The following is a 20,733-nucleotide window of genomic DNA, read 5'->3' as shown; positions in this document are numbered from 1 at the left end:
GTAAGTTTCTGTTTCAGCTGGTACGAGTACCTGGGGCCTTGGAAAGTAAAAAGGGAGGAGGTGAAACAGCAGTATCCGCGGAAAAGTGCTGTGGCATAGGAAGGGATTGTTGAAGCTAAGTGAGGAGTGGACCATGGTATAACAGACAAAGAAGTCCCTGCAGAATGCTGAAAGGCAAGGACAGTGAATGATGTGTTTGGTGGTGGCATCAGGCAGAAGATGGCGTAAGTGATGGAGGAGAATTCATTAAAGATGAAAGCTGCTGGGGTGGAGAATGGAGAATGGAGGGGAGGAAATGTATTGTGCCAGCTGATTTTTCATATATGAATCAAACTGACACGGATGTGTGGATTTGACTTTCATTGGCAGATAAAAAACTAGATTAGCTACCTGATATAGATCCTGCCCAATCATTTTACAATATATGAATGACCAGCTGCTGTGAGTTCTTTGGCATTAAAAGCTAAAAGTTTACCCCTTAAAATATGTACTGTAATATGCTGGCATTCCAAAGAAGGTTCACGCGGTTGATTGCGGGTATGGAGGGGCTGTCTATTAAGAAGCCGTTGAATAGGTTGAGCCTGCACTCATTGGGATTTAAAAGAATGAGAGGAGACCTTATTGTGACATACAAGGTTATTAAGGGACTTAACAGGGTGGGTATCGGAGAGTCTTGGACCCCAGGGTAAAATCTTAGAATTAAGAGAGATAAGGAGGAATTTCATCTCTCAGATGGTAGTGAATCCATGGAATTCTTTATCGCATAGGGCTGGAAAAGCATCATTGTTAACTACATTCAAAGCTGAGATGGACAGTTCTTTTTTTGTTTTTGAACTAAGAGTTTTTAAGCAAAGGAAAAACTGCCTAGCAACAGTCTTTTGGATTGGCTTCAGAAATTGAAGTTTCAGGGTTATGTAAGGCAGTATGCCCAGGGCTATTCCTAAAATCTGCAAACAAGAAACTTATCTCCCTTTTCTCTCTGAATGAAAACGACAAAAAACCAAGACAAAAGGTAAGAATTTTAATGTAAGAAAAGATCTTGATTTCCTTTGAAACGTTACTGAATCAAAGACTGACCAACACTCTAAGGGCAACACTATGTCATCATTGCTGAAATCAGAAGAACAATGAAAATTAACTCATTCCACAGTTGTGGTCTGGATACTAAGCTACAGAATTTATTTTTCCTTGTTTATATTTTTCCCTTAAAATATTTGGATCAAACAAACTGTTTTCGGTCTGTTTTATTTATGAATGAATTCAGGTCTGTTTGGGGTTTTAATGGGGTATAACTTGAGTCACGTAGTAGTAAATTTGTAATTCATGTTTGCCATTTGTTAAAGAATAAGTGTGTTTACAATAAAGAGAATTATTTATGACGCTGGCACGTTGGGTCAGTGGTTAGCATTCTGGCCTCACAGCACCAGGGACCCGGGTTTAACTCCAGCCTCAGGTGGCCGTCCGTGTGGAGTCTGCACATTCCCCCCGTGTTTGTGTGGGTTTCCTCTGTGTGCTCTGGTTCCCTCCCACAGTCCAAAGATGTTGCATTAGGGGCATTTAAACAGTCCCTGGATAAGTATATGGATGATGATGGGATAGTGTAAGGGAATGGACTTAGATTAGTTCACAGGTCGGCGCAACATCGAGGGCTGAAGGGCCTGTTCTGCGCTGTATTGTTCTGTGTTCTATGTTCTGTGTGCAGGTTAGGTGGATTGGCCATGGTAAATTGTCCTATAGTGTCCTGGGGTGTGCAGAAAAGGTGGGTTAGCCATGGTAATGCAGGGTTGCACGAAAGTGTGTGTGGGGGGGGGGAGGGGCGGGTAGGGTGTTTGAGTCCGGGTAGATGCTTCTGTCCGGTGGGGCGGTGTGAACTCAATGGGTCAAATGGCCTGTTTCCACACTGTAGGGATTCTATGATTTTCCTGTCATTTAGGAAACCTGGTGTGAATTACTCCTGTTCCAAGTACCAGTCCGTTAGGCAAATTGGCTGTTTTGGCGTTAGTTACACATTTGCGATGGCTTGTGGAATAGTGGGGCATGATTATCGACACACTTTTCCCAACTGAGGCATGAGATTCCTCACAGTACTTAGGTCATGTTCTTGGCTATGTGTTTCCCACACTTTCAGTATGATACAGTATTTTGCCACTCAAAAACACAGCTTCTACACGACAGTGGCAGGGAAAGTGTCTAATAGTTGACAGCTCAGATCATGATGACCACTTGAAAGGGTATAGCTGTTCTATGCTTGGAAGGCTAAGCACCACCAGCTGTACATGTGGAGGTAGTGAAATATTTTATTATCATTCACCCCACGAGCAATCTGGAGTAAACAATGAGATAACAAGGTGTAGACCTGGATGAACACAGCAGGCCAAGCAGCATCAGAGGAGCAGGAAAGCTGACATTCGGGCCTAGACCCTTCTTCAGAAAGGGTCTGAAGAGGGGTCTAGGCCCAAAATGTTAGCCTTTCTGCTTCTCTGATGCTGCTTGGCCTGCTGTGTTCATCCAGTTCAGCACCTTGTTATCTCAGATTCTCTAGCATCTGCAGTTCCAACTATCTCTGGAGAAAACAATGACTTTTTTCAATATAAAAACCAAAAGAACTGTGGATGTTGTAAATCAGAAACAAAAACAGAGATTGATGGAAAAACTCAGTAGGTCTGGCACATCTGTGGAGAGAAATCAGAGTTAATGTTTCGGGTTGAGTGAACCTTTCTCAGGGCATTTTTAAATACACCATGCATATTCAGTTTTGTTCGAACACTTGAAGTTGAGGACTCTGTCCACTTAGATGATGCTGAACTTCCTCTACTAAGCAAACAGAGAATAGCGAGTGTGTCTGGGTCACTCTTTCTGGTAGCAGCTATCCTTCTCCAAGCCACGGTGTGCTTGTTATTGGTAAAACCATCTGCATCGTAAATGGGACAATTCTAACAACAAGAAGACAACAAGGTGAAAGTAAAGAATGATTTTGTGAAGCAGGTTTGCACAGTAAAAGCCCAGCAGTTTATCTCAAACCAGTTTTCTTGCTCATGGGCATAACCCAAAGGATGGAATCTTGCTGAGATGTCAATGTCCAGCCTGTCAACTGGAGAGCTGGCAAGAGACTATCACTATCCCCTCCAGGGAAGACCAACCAAACCAGATGCCAGTCAGATAAAAGCAAAATACTGTGGAAGATGGAAATCTGATGTAAAAACAGAAAATATTGGAGTAACTCAGCAGGTCTGGCATTTGTGGAGAGAGAAACTTTAAAATTTGATAATGACTCTTCCTCAGACTTCGCAGACCAGAGGCTATTGTAGGGAGGCCAGCCCCTGAGGTCTGGAGGCCAGCTGCTGGGACAGATTGAGGTGAAAGGACTGTAAATTGAATAAGTTTTCATTTTGATTCTAATGCTTCATTTTTATTTTTCATTCTTTCAGTTTTACACCAAATACTTAAGTACCTGGACGTGGGTATCTTGTACCTAAGATGGTGCCATTAGTGGTGACATTGCAAACTTTTCACTGCACTCATTTGAGTGTATGTGACAATAATCTAGTTTGATTCAGTAAGAAGCAGTGACAAGAGGGTGGCTCTTGATGTGCACTCCCTTGCCTAATGTCCAGGCCTTTCGTCTGGCATCGATTCCCCTACCCACAATGTGATAAGCTGCTGGTAGGTAACAGGAAATTGTGCACCCTGCATGGTAACAGGCCTGCCTACTGCAGCTGTAAGCTGAGGCTCTAACTTGGTCCTCCATTGGCTGCTAAAGGCTCTCAGGCGGGGGTTGATGGGAAGGGTAACCATCGAGCTTTCCATTCAGAACTTAATTTTGGTGGAGCGAGAAAGTAACAGGGTTTGGGTACTACATCACAGCCATGCCTAATTAAATGGCCTTCAACAAGCCCCACAGTTTCAGGAGTAGAAGAGACGGCCCTCTTTGCATTGGGAATGAAGTTGTATCTTTGGAGCATGATAATTAGTGGTAATTTAACAACTAGGACAGGCCCACTTAAAATTTACATGATTTGCCAGTATAATTTAATCACAGCATTCTTGTTTCTCAGAAGAGTCTGCGTTCAACTCTCATTCCAGGGCTCAAATAAAAATATAAAAAGGACCAATACATAGCTTGATGCTTTAAGTGCTACTGAGGGAGTTTACTTTCTTTGGATGAGATGGTAAACCAAGGCCCAAGTTCAGTATCCTTCTGAAGCTGATCTTTTACAATATTGGAGAGTATTGGCCTTGCTAATTTTGAACCCTAATGCAACCACAAAAAAGCAGATTATCTAATTATTGACACACTACACTTTGTGGGAGTTTGCATGCACAGATTGGCTGCTGCATAATTTTAATGTTACAATAGTGACTACACTTACAAGATAAGGACTTTAGTGACTCTAATGTGCTTTAGGAAGTCCTGAAGTTATGAAAGATGTTTTATAAATACAAATCTTTCTTTCTGGAAAAAGACTATATGGTTCACTGCAGGCACATGTCCGTATGCTAAAATCTCAGCTAGCTACAACACTGACTCCTAATTCTTTATGCAAATTGACAGTTGCCTTTGCCAGCACAACGGTGACTGCATTTCAAAAGAATTAATTGACTGTGAAATGCATTGAGGCAACTTGGCGTTGTAAAAATCATGATATAAATCCAATATTTTGAGGCTTTGAAATTTTATTCCAACATTTTGGATTAGAATAGAAACAGATTTAATTTCTATTTAACTTGCATTAATTTCCTTTAACCTTAGCTCTGGGCACTCATTAAAATCTACAATAACAAACATATCTAAATGTAGTAGAATTTAGACATTGGTAAGAGGTGGTGCTGTTAACCAACATGATCTTGAACTACAACAATCCACAACATACTGCATCCAACTTGATCAATATCAGAAAAACATAAATTTGTAGAATACCAGTTTACACATTTTTGCTGTTGCCCTGGGGGTTCTGTAATCTGACATTTCACTGGCAGTGACTTTCACTGACGTGTGCTGTGAAATCGGAATATTTTAGGAACTCCCTCTGGGCGTGCTTAGTTCAAAGTGTTTTTGTGAGATTCACCATGTAATGTCAGAGGAATGAAGCTCAATTGTCCTTGATTGACCAGCAGAAACAAAATTAGGCAGAACACATGTGCAGTATGCTGATATAGTAAACTGTTGTGAAATAAGATTACAATTTTTCCTCATATGTTCATCTTTAACATAATCCTCTGCCGACTTGCTCTGTTTGAAAGGGAAAATCTGTTCAAATCTGTCTCCATACATACCACAAGGGTTATTTTTGCATGTTGCGGAACTCGATGTTTAGTCTGTTCAGAGTTTCTGTCCCGTCAGAAGGTATGAGGATTAAAGAAAGGTTTCCACAAGTACCCACTGCAAAGGACAGGAAACATCCAACACTTGGCTGTACAAAAGTACTGCTGTTCTGCACTCACCTCACTTTGGGATCAGATAACCCATTTGTGGATTTGGTTGCCCGTCCCACAACGGGTGAGTTGTAGCAGAGTGCCAGATAGCTTGCTGATTACATTCAGGAAAGATCTGAATCAGAAATTGATTTTGACTTCCCAAGGCTAGCACATTTGTGATGGAGGTTGATGATGATTCCACCAGAACTTTCTCACTGAGATAGTAGGAACAACAGATGCTGGAGAATCTGAGATAACAAGGTGTACAGCTGGGTGAACACAGCAGGCCAAGCAGCACCAGAGGAGCAGGAAGGCTGACGTTTCGGGCCTAGACCCTTCTTCTCGGTCTAGGCCCGAAATGTCAGTTTTCCTGCTTCTCTGATGCTGCTTGGCCTGCTGTGTCCACCCAGCTGTACACCTTGTTATCTCAGAACTTTCTCACACATTGTTTCTGTAGAAGCTGTTGTAAGAGGTTTTTTGTTGTCTGCTTTCTGGCTAAGTCTATATGCTCCTCTGATTAGGTAGTATCCTTCCCTATTGTAACGGCAACTTGTCCTCCAAGCAACTTACATTTGCAATCTCACCTTTATCACAGTAAATCTCAATGTGGTGGCGGTGGAAGTTTCTGAGAACATTGATGGATTATCTCATTTGATGCTCATTTATGTGGTTTACATTACCTGACTTGTTGTGTTGTTGTGTTTGCAATCTTGTCAAGGAGCCACCAAAAGTTCAAGAGGGTGATGTATAGGCGAAACAAAATCTTGAGTGAGTTTGACACAAGCTTGGCACATTTTTGGGTGTACAATATCCAGACTGGCATACTTTAATCTGAATGATTACTTACATATTGAGTGGTAGTTGGGTCTTCAACGCTGTGCCCTGGTCCCCTACAGTAGCTCCTGGTCTGGGTCCGACTGCACCAGCAGCTGTGCTAGCATTAAGCGATGAAGCCTATGAAAAATAAAAAAAAACAAACACAGGTTGGATTTAATGCAAGTGAAGAAGGGCTGAGGTTCCAAAATGTGTTTTCAAATAAACAGGTTGGACTATGACCTGATGTTGTGTGATTTCTGACCTTGTCCTCCCCAGTCCAACACCAGCATCTCCACATCGGGATTTAAAGCAACACTCATTAATGAGGGTGAAATTTCAAATCTGAACTGGCTTGAGGTAGTTCAGTTGCCTGGACAGCTGGTTTGTGACACAGAGTAATGCCAACACCGTGGGTTCAACATCTGTACCAGGTGAGGTTACCACGAAAGACCCTCCTTCTCAACCTCTCCCCTCACCTGATGTGTCGAGACCCTCAGGTTAAACCACCAACAGTTGTCTCTCTCTGATGAGACAGCAGCTATATGGTTCTCTGCGGCTACGGAAACTTAATATGTTTTTATTTAAACAGCAACTTATATTTATACAACATCTTTATCATGAAGAAAGGCCCAAGGCACTTCATGGAAGCATCATAAAACAGACCTCACGTCAATTAAGGAGGCGTTAGGTCAGATGACTGAAAGCTGGATTGTTTTTAAGAAGTGACTTCAAGGATGCCTTGAAGTAGTGGGAGAGCACATAGACACAAAGGACAAAGCTTTGAGAAAAAAAAGGGGATTTTAAAATGGGCCCTGTGAGGCAGCACTGCTAACCGCTGCCACTCTGCGAGTTTGTTGTAGACTTTTTGGTATACATCCTATTTCACCCAGTTTTAGGCATCCATGACTCATTAGCACTATCACCACGCTACGCCTTGCTGATTACTATGAGTAGCTCTCCCAAAAATACAAGGATTCAAATAAAAGTGTTTTTGAAGGTAATTTCACCTCTGTGTTTTAGGCGTTGTGTCACTTTTGACTTATTTGCTTTGCCCATGTTACTTTACCTGGGATGGTGCACTAGATGATAGATGTGGTACTTCCCCAATCCTGGCAACCGCTCTGGGGTCACTGGAACTGATGAGAACTGGTGCACTGATTTCCATCGAGTGCCTGTTGGTGATGGCTTGGGAAGTCTTGTGTGACATGCTGAACGAAGTGAAGGAATGTCGCTTCTTGGCATTTTTCTTGCCATCAATGCGTCTGTGGACGGCGCTGACAGCTCCCCCACTATTTACGGGAGAGCTGGATGCTGAGCTGGCTCCTGCATTGGTAGCAGCTGACAGAGCTGTATCAGCATTCTGTGTGACTGCCAGGCACTGTTTATCCATCTCAATCAGCTGCTTTGCAGTTGAATTAAGCTGTGGGTGAAAATTAAACAAAAGTTCATTAAAGGTTATCAAAATGTATTGTTAATAAGTCAGTGTTCTTCTTCATAAATTTGACGCAACTGCCGGTAGCAAAGGAAATGACGTTAGAGTAATGATGCAAATAAAGGGAAATGGGAATGATTGTGGGTTGCTCTGGCAAAAAGATGATACAATGAGGATAACTTGACCCCCAAAAGAGAATGGGTTTAGATTTGTGAAAAGTTGAACCTTTTAATTTAAAATTCTGATTTGAATGAAAGTAGGGCCTAGGATAAGTGAATATTTCTTTCACAAGAAGCAGATCAGCCAGCAAAACGTTTTAAAGGTGCTGCATGCCTCAATTTTATCATTTTTTAAAAACACACTGTTGACCTGGTTTTCCAAACATCAGAGAACCTGGAATATCAAAGGAAGCAAGGAAAGCTCAATCCACTATCTCTGATTTATTAGACTTCTTGTCCAACATCCATTAATGGCTGAACAGAAATTTCCTCAACTGAATACTGAGAAGGCAGAAACCATTGCCTCCAGTCCCCGCCACAAGCTCCATTATCAACCACCAATTTAATCCCTCTGCCTGGAAACTTTCCTGTTTTATGTTAGACCCTTCAGAACCTGTGGTGTTGCATTTAACCTTGAGATGAATTTCCTGCCACTCATCCATGGGATTACCAAGACACATCTCTACCTCTGCAACATCATCCATCTCCTCCCTTAGCTCACCAATTGATGAAACTCTCATCAATGTCTTTGATATGTCTAGACTTTAGCCTACTTGAACTTAAATCCATCTAAAACTCTCTTCTTACTTCCTAGATTGAACCACGTCCAATTACCAAACACTTCTGTACTCGCTGAACTACATTGGTTCTTGGTCTCGCACCTCCATGACTTCAATATTTTCATCTTGTATTTTAAATTTACCCCTCCCTATCTTTATAATCTTCTCTAGAACTAAATCCTTTGAAATTTCTGCACTTCTCCAAATCTGGTCTCTCTTGCAACTCTGATATTGATTGCTCCACTATTTGTAGTTGATTTCAACTGCCAAACACTGTAAGGTTTGAAATTCCCTTCCTAAGCCTCTCCACATCTCCCATCTCCTGTTTTAAGAGACTTCTTAGAACTGACCTCTTTAATAACCTTTTGATGTTCGTTCTAAAGTAATTTTATGTGGTCAATATGAATCTGTTTTTGAGAAAGCGACCGCAAAAATGTCTTAGAATGCTATGCGATGTTAAAGTTGCTATTTAATTGGAAATTGTTGATTGATAATGTTGGGACCATTATAGCAGCTTGCAGGCCAGGAAGAGCTTCCTCCATCCCACTAAACTACATGTAACTTTACACTACAGCGATCTCAGCCGCACTGACTACCATTGTTCACCACCTCCCACTACAATCTGTGTCTGTCGATCACCATGTCGTGTGCCCTCTTGGCCATGCTATACCTCTTGGACACCATCTTGCCCCATACCCAGAGGGCAATCTCTCCCTTTGTACCCCCTCTGCTGCTTCCTTCTGCAGCAGGTTTGCCTATCTGAATGGGGTCTGTCAGTCTGTCGGGAAGCCTGAAGGAAAAGGTTTAAAAGACTTCCTGCGAGTCAAATCCTCAGGACATTCAGAAAACCTTAATGCTTGGGTTTTGAAACTTCTCAGCTGTACCTCAAACATGCAGCTCACTAAACATCAGGGTCAATGAATCAAACTGGCTTTCCTTAGTGCAATAAGCATTTATAATTCTCTGCAGCAGACCTTCAATGGTGCATTTACCAATGTTTCCATGACTGTGAACATTTCTTTTATTTTATAATTATTTACTTTCTTTTTGATTAACAGCTACATATATTTTTATTGTGCTTTTAAAGTAGAAAGTCACTGTAAAAATTTTTTTTTATTCATTTGTGGGATGCGGGTATTGCTGGCTGAGCCAGTATTATTGTTCATTACTAGACTTTTGTTACTCAGGTACAGGATTTGAGTGTCACTGGCCAGGCCAACATTCGCTGTCCACCTGTAAGTGCGCAGAAGACAGCTGAGAGCCAATCACAATGCAGTGGGTCTAAAGTCACATATAGGCCAGACCACGTAAGGATGGCAGTTTCCTTCCCTAAAGGATATTAATGAACCAGTTGTCCTTGGTGGTTAGCTGCCTTTTGGACTGCTGCAGTCCATTTGTTAGGTAGACTCACAAGTCTATCAAGGAGGGACTTCCTGAATTTTGACAGAGTGACACTAAAAGATGGCTCCATTTTCCAAGTCAGGATGGTGAGAGGTTTGGAGGGGAACTTCCGGGTGGTGGTGTTTCCCTGTTTATCGCTGCCCTTGTCTTTGTGGATGGAAGTGACTGTGGCTTTTTAAGATGTTGTCTAAGGAGTCTAAACTCACATTAATCAGAAATAGAGGGATAATGAATGAAAAGAGGAGACATTAGGACTGTAAAATCAAGTTTGTTCAAAAGGATGGGCTTCAAGTCAAGTTTTAAGGAGGACAGTGGAGGAAAGGTGGCTGGACAGGGAATTTCAAGAAGTAGGATCCTATAGTAATGTCTATATTGCCATAATGGGGTAAAACGATAGCGAATGCACAACAGACCAAGGAAAGCAAGAGGCTGAACAAATCAGAAGTAAACAAGAGTGAGAAAGTAACAAAACTTTGTTGTTTGTTATTTACATAAATGATCTGGATTAGTCAGTTTGTGGATGATACAAAATTAAAAGGTATTGTTGATGGCAAGGAACGTCATCAAGAATCAGAGGGATCTTGATCAGATGGGGAAATGAGCCGAGGATTGGAAAATGCAATTCAATACACATAAGTGTGAGGTGTTGCACTCTGGAAAGTCAACCCAAGGCAGGACTTATACAGTAAAGGTAAGGTCCTGAGGAGTGTTGTGGAACAGAGGGACCTAGGAATATAAGTACATAGTTAGTTGAAAGCAGCATCACAAGTGGACAGGGTGGTGAAGAAGGCATTTAGCATGCTGGCCTTTATTGGTCGAGTCATTGAGTATAGGAGTTGAGACGTTATGTTACAGTTGTATAAAGTTGTTGGTGAGGCCACATTTGGAGTATTGTGTACAGTTTTGGTTACCTTGCTATAGGAAAGACACTGAAAGTGTGCAAAGAAGATTTATGGGGATGTTGCCAGGACTAGTAGGCCTGAGTTATAGGGAGAGGTTGGCCGGGTTAGGACTTTATTCCTTGGAACGTAGGAGAATGAGGGGTGGCCTTATTGAGGTGTATTAAACCATGAGGAGCATAGACAGGATGAATGCATATAGTCTTTTTCCCAGGGATGGGGAACTGAAAACTAGAGGGCACAGGTTTAAGGTGAGAGGGGAGAGATTTAAGAAGGACCTGAGGGGCAATTTCTTCATGCAGACAGTAGTGCATATATGGAATGGGCTGCCAGAGAAAGTGGTTGAGGCAGGCACAACTGTAACATTTAAAAAAATAATTTGGATAGCTACATCGAAGGGAAGGATTTAAAGGGATATGACCAAATGCAGGCAATTGGAACTTGCTGAGTGGGCACCAGTGCACCATAGTCAGCAAGGACCAGTTTGAGCTGAAGAGCCTGTTTCCATGCTGTATTATTCAATGACTCTCTGACTTGGGTAGAGAGAGAAATAAATAGCAAGAGAGCTTTTGTTTTAGCAGCAGGAATCTTCATAGCTAGAGGGGTGCAAATGGCTTTGAGAATCCTGTGCACACATGCTTAGACATCTGATGAATGAACATACTCCTTCATTTTTTTTCAGTGTCAGTGTGCCCCAGAGAATAGTGAGAGGAGAAGCAGGTGGTGCTGGAGAGATGAAAGAAAAACAAGGGGAATGTGAGTAAAATGAAAGGAATGAATGCAGTTGACAAGGCAATGGTAATTGATGATTAAAATGATTAATAAATTAAGTTTAAAGTCATATATTCCCAATAATGGGTCAGAGTGTAATTAAGTTATGCTTTAGTAATTTTATTTACTAACCAAATGTTTACGGTTTAATTTATGACCCATTTGTATCATTGCCTGTCATTTCACAGGACCTCCAATTCTGACATCACTGTTGCCATTAAAGGCAAAAACAAAATCTCAAAATCTGGTATCAAAGATTTTTCCAGATGCACAGTGCTTCATGACTTAGAAACCTTTTTGCAGATTAGTTTATCTGCCAAAATTAAATTGGCTTTAACTTTCCCCCAGTAACAAAAAGGCAGGAGGTGATTTAAAATATTTGGTGAGATACAACTGCATTAAATGTAGGCCACAGTTACTTGCCTCTCATTGTGCTTATCCCTAGCTGTGTAATGAAATAACTCAGTAGAACGGAATACAAGATTCAAATTCTGGTTGCTCCTATAGAGTTAACTTGAAAAAAACACATTGTTTCACTCAGTTCCAGGGATTTGAAGCTTAACTTGGCAGTGATTCAGCAGAGGAGTCTGTAACTTCACGTATCATTGTGATAAAAACTAACAGTATGAAGCTTACAAATCAAACTGACAAGCTGTAATCAGTCATGTCTAGTGAATGCAGGAGGAGACCACAGTCCAACCCAGCTGATATTCAATTAAAGGCCCATTTACACCAGCTGGTGTCTGAAACGTGAAGTCATTATCAGAGTCAATGGAGCAAATCATAGCTGCCAGCATTATCTAATGCAGCTGACGCTATCCTTAACCTCAAGCTTTAAGACAATGGAGATTTTTATGAATGTGTAATATACCCAGGAAGAGTTAATGCGGAAATCAATTCACACCTCTGTAGTAAGTATTTTTAAAAACGTTAGCACTATTTGCTTCATTTCTCTTTTAAGCTATCTCCTCCTTTTCCCTGTTTAGACTGTTTTCATGCCAATTCCAGCTGAGAGCATGGGAGGAATCTGCTCCCCCAGCTCATCTTCACATGCTGTGAGGAGCTCTATAACAGCAGGTCAGGCTGTTGGAAAGAACCTGGTGCCACTTTAAACTGATGAAACAGATGGGATCGAAGGATCACCATGTAAAGCACGACTTTTGACCCTGAACCTCATGTTCTTGTGACCATGGTACAATACCTTCAGTTTGAAGAAGTTCCTTCAGTATGCTTTGTTTTCTCCTTCTAATTGTTTTCTCACACAGAGGTTGGAAATAATTTTCATTGCACTGTTGTGAATGCCAATTTAAAACCTCTATGGCCATGTATAATGTTTTTTGTGGGTTTGATCTGCCTTAATTTGCTATGTTTCCAAAAAGGTGGTACTGCACGTGTCTGTAAAACAGCTCTTACACATTTCTCTTCACTGTAGAATTAGCGTGAACGCAGGAAATCTGTCCTGTTGAAGTTGGGATTTAAGTTTGAAGATGTGCATCAGGAAGTCCTGACTGCTGAGATTGCCCAGGAAGTTTAAGTTTTTGAGGAGTTGATTTCTTCTGCAGAAGACTCTCACAGAAATCTCCAATTCTAAGATCAGTGTCAGAAACCTGACCCAGATATTTCTGCTGGCAGGGTGAACCAGTAGCTAGCACTGCTACCTCACCAGGGGCCTGGGTTCAGTTCCAGCCTGTCTGTGTGGAGTTTGCACATTCTCTGTGTCTGCATGGGTTTTTATTGGTTGCTTTTGTTTCCTTCCACAGTCTAAAGATGTGCAGGTCAGGTGAATTGGCCAAAGTAAATATCAGCATAGGTAGGTGTCTGGTGTTGTTTGGAGGGTCAGTGCAGAGACAATGGGCTGAATGGCCTCTTTCTGGGATTCTATATGCAGGACTTATCTGAACACTTTCCCAAGAAATGTTACACAGTTTAAGTCTGGATCTGACTTAGTGATTAGCCAACACAGCTGAACATAGCAACACAACCAGCCCCTGAAATCACAAGCAGCACCCACCCCCCACATGCTGACTGAAAATCCAACACCCTATGCTTATCCAGTAATATTTGCTGGAAAATCCATCCGATGCATCTGTGGATTTTGGATGAGAGATGGAGTGAAAGAGAAATTTGGAAAAGAAATGAAACAAAAGGGATGAAGAAGTGAGTTAAACAAATGCAACGACACAGCACAGGATTCCCAATGAGAAGATCTGAGATAGGAACTGGAGGAGGTCTATGACAATGGCTTGAATAAAAGCAAAAGGCTGTTGATACTGGAAATCTTAAATAAATACAGAAAATGCTGAAAAAGCCCCGCAGCTCTGACAGCCTCTGTGGACAGAGAAATAGAGTTAATGTTTTGAATTCAATATTTGTTCTTCAGTACTTTTCCTTTATTAGTATGGATCAAGAAATGGTTAACAGACAGAAAGCAGAATAGGAAGAAACATATTATTCTCAAGATGGCAGGTTGTTATTAGTGGGGTATCACAAGGGTCAGATGGAAGACCACAATCATTCACAATCCATATAAATGATTTTGTGGGGACTAACTGTAATATTTCCAAATGAGCTGATGATACTAGACTACATGGAAACATAAGTAGTGAGGAAGATGATGGAAGGCTTCAAAAGGACACAAATGGTCTAAATGAATGGGCTAGAAAATGACAGATGGAATTGAATGAGAAAAAGGACGAAGTTGCCTTGTTAAAAGACACGGAAAACAGGCTATTCCTTACGTGGTGGAAGGTTGGACAGTGAAGGGGTACAGAGCAATCTAGGTATTTTTGCTCTTGAGTCATCAAAAGTTAGCATGCAGGAGAAGCAAGCAATTGGAAAAACAAAAGGTATGTTCGCATTCAATTCAAGGGTATCTCAGTACAAGAGTAAGGTTTTGGTGAGACCTCATCTGGAGTATTCTGGAAATTTTGGTCAAGTACCAAGTCAGGATGGTGGCTTGGAGGGGAATTTGTAGTTAGTTGTGGTCCCATGCATCTGCTGTGTGTTTCTGGGTGGTAGAGGTCATAGGATTGGAAGCTGCTGTCAAAAGAGCCTTGCTGAGTTGCTGCAATGTATCTCGTATTTCCTTGTGTATATTTAAGGCTGAGATAGATAGATTCTTATCAGTAAATGAATCGACGGTTATGGCGAGGGCAGGAAAGCCGAGCGTCAGATTAGCCATGATCCAACTGAATGGCAGAGAAAGATCAAGAGGCCAAACTACCTACTCATGTTCCTATTTCTTATGGTCCTATTTAACATGCACGTTTCCACTATGATGGCAATGGGAATGAATATTAATGGATGGGATGGAGCTCAAATAGACTGAATGATGTTGGACTTTTTGAGTGTTGTTGGAGCCACATACATCCAGTCAAATAGAGAACATTAAATCACACTCATGACTTGTGTCTTGTAACTGGTCAACAGGCCTTGGGGAGTCAGGAGGTGAGTTACTTGCAAGAAATTCTCAGTTTTTGGCCGACTCTTAACCTAATCCCATAAGAAGGCCAATTGCAGAGGACATTATCTATTAGTGCACAGCAACAGAAACAATGTGAATAAATGAATACAACAAATGGGCAAAAATCTGATGATTTTGAGGTCCCTGAAGTGCCTTCTATACTCAGTAGGATCCCGCAGACCCAATTTAAAAGCCTAAAGTTTATAGCTCTAACTGAGCAGTATCATACACTTTTAAAAACTACATTGAAATTTCAATTCACTGCTACATCCTTAGTTGAACCTCTAATGTTTCATAGTGATGTTTTGACTGAATATACCAAACAAACTCAGCCTCAAAATTTATTTCTGTTTGTCACTGAATAACGATAGTTTAATAGATAGGCACCACTTATTTTGGAGAGCTTTTCATAATAATATTAGTATAAACATCTACTTTATATCTAAATCCATGCATGATGGATCAAATTTCATAACATCCAAATTCTAAATGATCATTCCATAAAGGAACACCTAGTACTGGGAAATATGCCAATTACTGCCAATGAAGCGAAAAGAGTGAACTGTAATAATCAAATTCCTGAATTCACCGAACCATTTCTTTCCCTCTGGATATGACACATGTGGCTTTGGTGAGAACCAATGTCATCACTCACTATAAACAGTAGGAATAGCTGCAAAACTGGAAACATGAGATCAGTGTAAGATCTCACCAATTATTTCAATGCTCAGGAACCAGTGGTAGTACTCTCATCTCATTTGCATAACATATTTCTACATAATCAATAAAGAATTTATAATGCCATAGAAACTTTGTGGAAAAGGTTGCATATTAACTCTATAGGGGAATACATCAATGCAATTCAGTTTTTTTTCTGACTTTTACACTCATATGGCAGCACGAGCAGCTTCACAGAAGTCATTATCAAACAATGTTTAATAGCAAGTCACATAAGAAGTGTTTAGGACCAAAGACCAAAAGCTTGATCAAAGAGATAGGTTTTAAGGAGTCTCCTGTTACTATTAATGTAAATAAACTGAAGCGAGTCACCAGCACTTAAACAATATACCGAAGTATTCAGAGATAATGGGAACTGCAAATGCTGGAGAATCCAAGATAACAAAGTGTAGAGCTGGATGAACACAGCAGGCCAAGCAGCATCTCAGGAGCACAAAAGCTGACGTTTCGGGCCTAGACCCTTCATCAGTATTCACACAGGTTACTTCTTCCAACAAACTGTTCTTAAAAGAGTAACAAAATCTCCTCAGTCAGTGAATAGTACAGCAGACAGGATATCTCATTTACATTTCAGTTGTACTTAGATCCTTTAGAATTGTAATCACTCTATTGATGCTGTGTGGCGTCCTAGAGGTTGTTTGGGATGTATTTCTCAAGAGTACAGCTCTAACTAGGGACTGAGAGCATTTTAAATGATTCCTCATTAACTTACTATGAACTATGTACATTAAGCACAAGTTCTGAGCTATTGTTCCTACTTCCATGGTCTCAATATCATCATGTTAAGATGACGTCATTTTATCATGGCCTCCATTGTACAGGTTTGGATATAAAACCTTTATTCTCTAACCACACTGAATTTCAAGAACTAAATAGCTGACCATCTCCAAAACGATGTTTTAAGATTTTGTAATGAGATGCGGATGTGCAAGGTGACACTACAAAGGGGCAATATGTGGGATTGCGTCAAGATCCCTCATTTGCTGAGTTACGGCTTTCACTTTGGGAAATCACAAATCTGAGGTCAGATACTCCCCATGGAGAAAGAGAATATTTCCATGAATGGTCCCATCACTAATTAGTCATTACACCAATGCAGATTTGAGTTTTCTGGACATAACTTCTAATATCAAAAGCTCTGTCAAAGTGGTGAGGTGAACAGTACAATTCACTATAAAATATCTTGGGACATGCGACAGGCAAATTAGGTGCAGAAATGGGCCTCTTGACCCTTTGAACCTGTTCTGCCATTCAGTGAGATCATGGCTGATTCAACTGGGGTCTCCATTTCAGACTCCTTTGATGACCTTTGACTCCCTTGTTAGTCAAGAATTTGTCCATGTCTGCCATAAAAATATTCAATGAATCTGCCTCTGGTGCTCTTTGAGGAAGTGAGTTTCAATGACTCATGAAAAACTGAGAGAAAACATTCTTCCTCACCTTGGTTTAAAATGCAAGACCCCTTATTCATAAACTGCATCTTCAAGTTTTGGACTATCCCATGATGGGAAATATCCCTTTAGCATTGACCTTGTCATGTCCTCTCAGGACCTTACATGTCATAAGAACATAAATAGGAACGTGAGTGCGTCATTTGGCTCCTCAAACCTGCCTGTCATTCAACAAGAACACTGCAGATCTTCCCCAAGCCTCAACCCCACTTTTGTGCAGCTCATCAAAGCCTTCAACTCCCAGATATTTCAAAACTATATCAACCTCCTGAAATCATTTCAGTGATCTGACCTCTACAACTCTGTGGGATAGAGAATTCCAGACATTCGCTAACCCCTGGGAGAAGAAATTAATTGCATCTCAGTTTCAAATGAGCATTGCTCATGAGGAAAGGCTAGACAGGCCAGCCCTGTGTCCTCTGGAGTTTAAAATAGTCAGAGGTGACTTAATTAAAACATGTGAGATCTCGAGGGGAATTTGACCAGGTGAATGTTGAAAGCATGTTTCCTCTTGTGGGAGAATCTAGAACGAGGGGGTCATAGCTTAAAACTGAGGGGGTGCCCATTTAAAACACAGATGAGAAACCATCTTTTCCTTTCAGAGGGCTGAGAGCAGTTGGAATTCCCTTCTTCAATAGGCAGTGGATGTGGTATCTGCAAATATATTTAATACAGAGGTTGGTAGATCCTTGATTACCAAGGGGATGAAAGAATGTCAGGGTGAGGAATGTACAGTTGAGGTTAAAATCAGGTCAAGCATGTTCTTATTGAATGGCTGATCAGGCTGAAAGGGCCAAGTGGCCTACTTTTATTCCTTGGTTATATGTTCACTTCTTGTGTCTCTTGATTCTTCCTACCGAAGTGCACAGCCTCACTTTCCTACATTAAACTCCATCTGCCAAGTGTTGTCCACTTAACCTATCTACATCCTTTTGCAGACATCCTGTGTCCTCATCATAACATGCGCGCCCACCTATTTTTTTGAAACATCAGAACATTTGAATACATTACACTCTGACCTCTTCTTCAATTTATTAATATAAATAGTAAATATTACGGTTTCAGGGCTGATCCTTGTGGCATTCTACTAGTTACATCTTACAAACCTGAAAAAGACCTATTAACCGACTTTCTGTCTTCTTTGTGTGTTAACCATCCCTCGATCTACAACAATACATGACTTCTGATACCATGAGCTCCTATCATATCGAGTTTTGAGAAGATCTGTAGCTCAGTTTGAGGTTCTGGATGTGAGTTTGCTCGCTGAGCTGGAAGATTAGTTTTCAGACGCTTCGTCGGAGGCTCACTGATGATGTTACCTAGAATGGTGACGAAACGTCTGAAAACTAACCTTCCAGCTCAGCGAGCAAACTCCTATCATATATAATACACTTTTATGTTGCCCCATATCAAGTGCCTCCTGGAAATCCAAATACACTATGTCTACTGGTTTCCTTCATCAACTCTGCTTGTTATATCTCATTACCTTTTATTCCTTTAAACTGTGATGGATATCGGCAAACCTGTGCAAAATTTCTTCATAAGAGTTGAGTGGACCTTCTATTAACTGCTTCAATTCATTCACATCCTTTCTTAAATAAGGAGACTGCAGCTACAAAGAACACTTCAGATGTAATGTCACCAAACCACAGCACAATTATAGCAAAACATTCCTATTTTTAAGTCTCTATTCTCCTTTCAATAAATGATGATATTCCATTTGCCTTCCACTTGATATATCTGCATGCAACGTTTATGTGATCCATGTGCCAGGACACGCAATCGGTCTCTACCTTACAGTTCTGCAATCTCTCTCCATTTAGATAATTTGCTGTTTTTCTATTTTCCCTGTTAAAGGGATAACTTGTATTTTCCTATCATTTCCCCATTTGTCAGTGCCCTTAATGTATCTTTATCCCCTTGCAGATTCCTTATGTCCTCTTCACAGCTTGCAATCTCAGCAAATTTTGCAATCATAGAATTCCTACCATGTGGAAACAGGCCCTTCGGCCCAACAAGTCCACACAGACTCTCAGACTATGCCACCCAGACCCATTCCCCTAATCTACATATCCCTAAACACTATGGGCAATTTAGCATGTCCAATCCACCTGGTCTGCATATCTTTGGACTGTGGGAGGAAACTGGAGCACACCCATATAGACATAGGGAGAATGTTCAAACTCCACACAGATGGTGGCCCAGGGGTGGAATTGAACCCAGGTCCCTGGCGCTGTAAGGCAGCAGTGTTAACCACTGAGCCACCGTGCCGCCCAATCATATGTATGATTCCTTCATCCAATGCAATAAAGTTGCCATAATCCTAGCGGATCATAGGACTGCTATCTCGTTAGAAAGAGACAACAGCTGATGGCTTAACCCAAGGGTCGCCATGCCTCAGGAGAAAATGTGACCTTCATTGTAACCTTAGCCAGTATGGGAATTGAACCCATGCTTCACAAAGCACCCATCAAATTAACTGTGACCACTGACCCCCATCCAAGTCATTAACTAAATTGTAAATTATTGAGGTCCCAGTACTGATCCCTATGGTACTTCATTCATCACATCTTGTCAACCTGACAATGATCCATTTATGCCTACTTTTTGCTTCCTGTTTGCTAACAAATCACCTATCCATGCCAATCTGATATCTCAGCATCATAAGCTCTACTTTTGCACAGGAACCTTTGATGTGGCATTGTGTTATCTGGTCAAAAAAACTCCAATAAGTCAGAAAAACATGATTTCCCTTTACAAAACCAAACCGATCTGCTCAAATGCATTTAGCTTTTCCAAATGCCGAGCAATATCTCGCTTCATAAAATATTCCATCACTTTTCAATGAAAATGTTTAAAGTAACCAGTCATTTTCTGCTTTCCATCTTCCTCTGTTCTTGAATAGAGGAATCACATTCACTATTTTCTGGTCTGATTGACCTCACTTGAATCTACGGACTTTTCAACAATTAAAACTAATGCATCTGCTATTTCAGCAGCCACTTCTTCTAATAAGATCATAGAGTGGAGTTCAGCAGGGCCCAGGTATTTCTCAGCTTTTAGTTCTAATAATCTTCTCAGTATCCTTTCCCATGTAAATATATTTATTTCAAGCTCCTCCCTGCCCTCAATTCTTGATTCACTACTTTTTCTGGGAAGTAAAGAGAGCTATAACATACCTGTTCAAATCATCTCCTATTTCTTTATTTTCCATTATTAGTTCCCCAGATTCACTTTCTGATAATCAACACTCACTTTACTTGCACTTTTTTTCTTTTTAAGTACCTGTAGATACACTTAATATATGCTTTTATACTACTAGCTAGCTTTCTGACAGAATATCATACGTCTTCATTTATGACAATTCACTTCATATCTTGGTCCTGACTCTTCACTGAGAATGCCACAAGATCTATATGTGTAATATTAGATGTACTGAATACCTTCAAAGTTGAAAAGATAGGAATGTTGATGAAATGGTTTTGATGTGATACAAAATGAAGACATGATAAAGACCTAAGATGCAACAAAAATCATATCTAACTTCATAGCCTGAGAGTTACGGCCAC

At 40.8% G+C, this 20,733-nt stretch overlaps 1 protein-coding gene across 2 annotated transcripts in view; it reads right to left on the bottom strand.

The window, feature by feature from the left end:
- LOC125453652 (E3 ubiquitin-protein ligase SH3RF3-like) overlaps window positions 1-20,733 on the bottom strand; it is a 374,596-nt gene that overhangs the window by 51,969 nt on the left and 301,894 nt on the right. For both annotated transcript variants that reach the window (XR_007247806.2, XM_048533495.2), the window contains exons 4-5: window positions 7,298-7,651; window positions 6,263-6,369 (exon numbers count right to left, since the gene is read on the bottom strand). Coding sequence is in view for 1 of the 2 variants with exons in the window: in XM_048533495.2 (XP_048389452.1) it covers window positions 6,263-6,369; window positions 7,298-7,651 (461 nt within the window). In the remaining variant the exon portion in view is untranslated. The remainder of the gene's footprint in view (window positions 1-6,262; window positions 6,370-7,297; window positions 7,652-20,733) is intronic.

The sequence above is a fragment of the Stegostoma tigrinum genome, chromosome 6, assembly GCF_030684315.1.
Source record: "Stegostoma tigrinum isolate sSteTig4 chromosome 6, sSteTig4.hap1, whole genome shotgun sequence".
Taxonomy (NCBI): Eukaryota; Metazoa; Chordata; class Chondrichthyes; order Orectolobiformes; family Stegostomatidae; genus Stegostoma; species Stegostoma tigrinum.
Note: the sequence above shows the minus strand (reverse complement) of the source record. Positions and strands in the feature narration are given on the sequence as shown.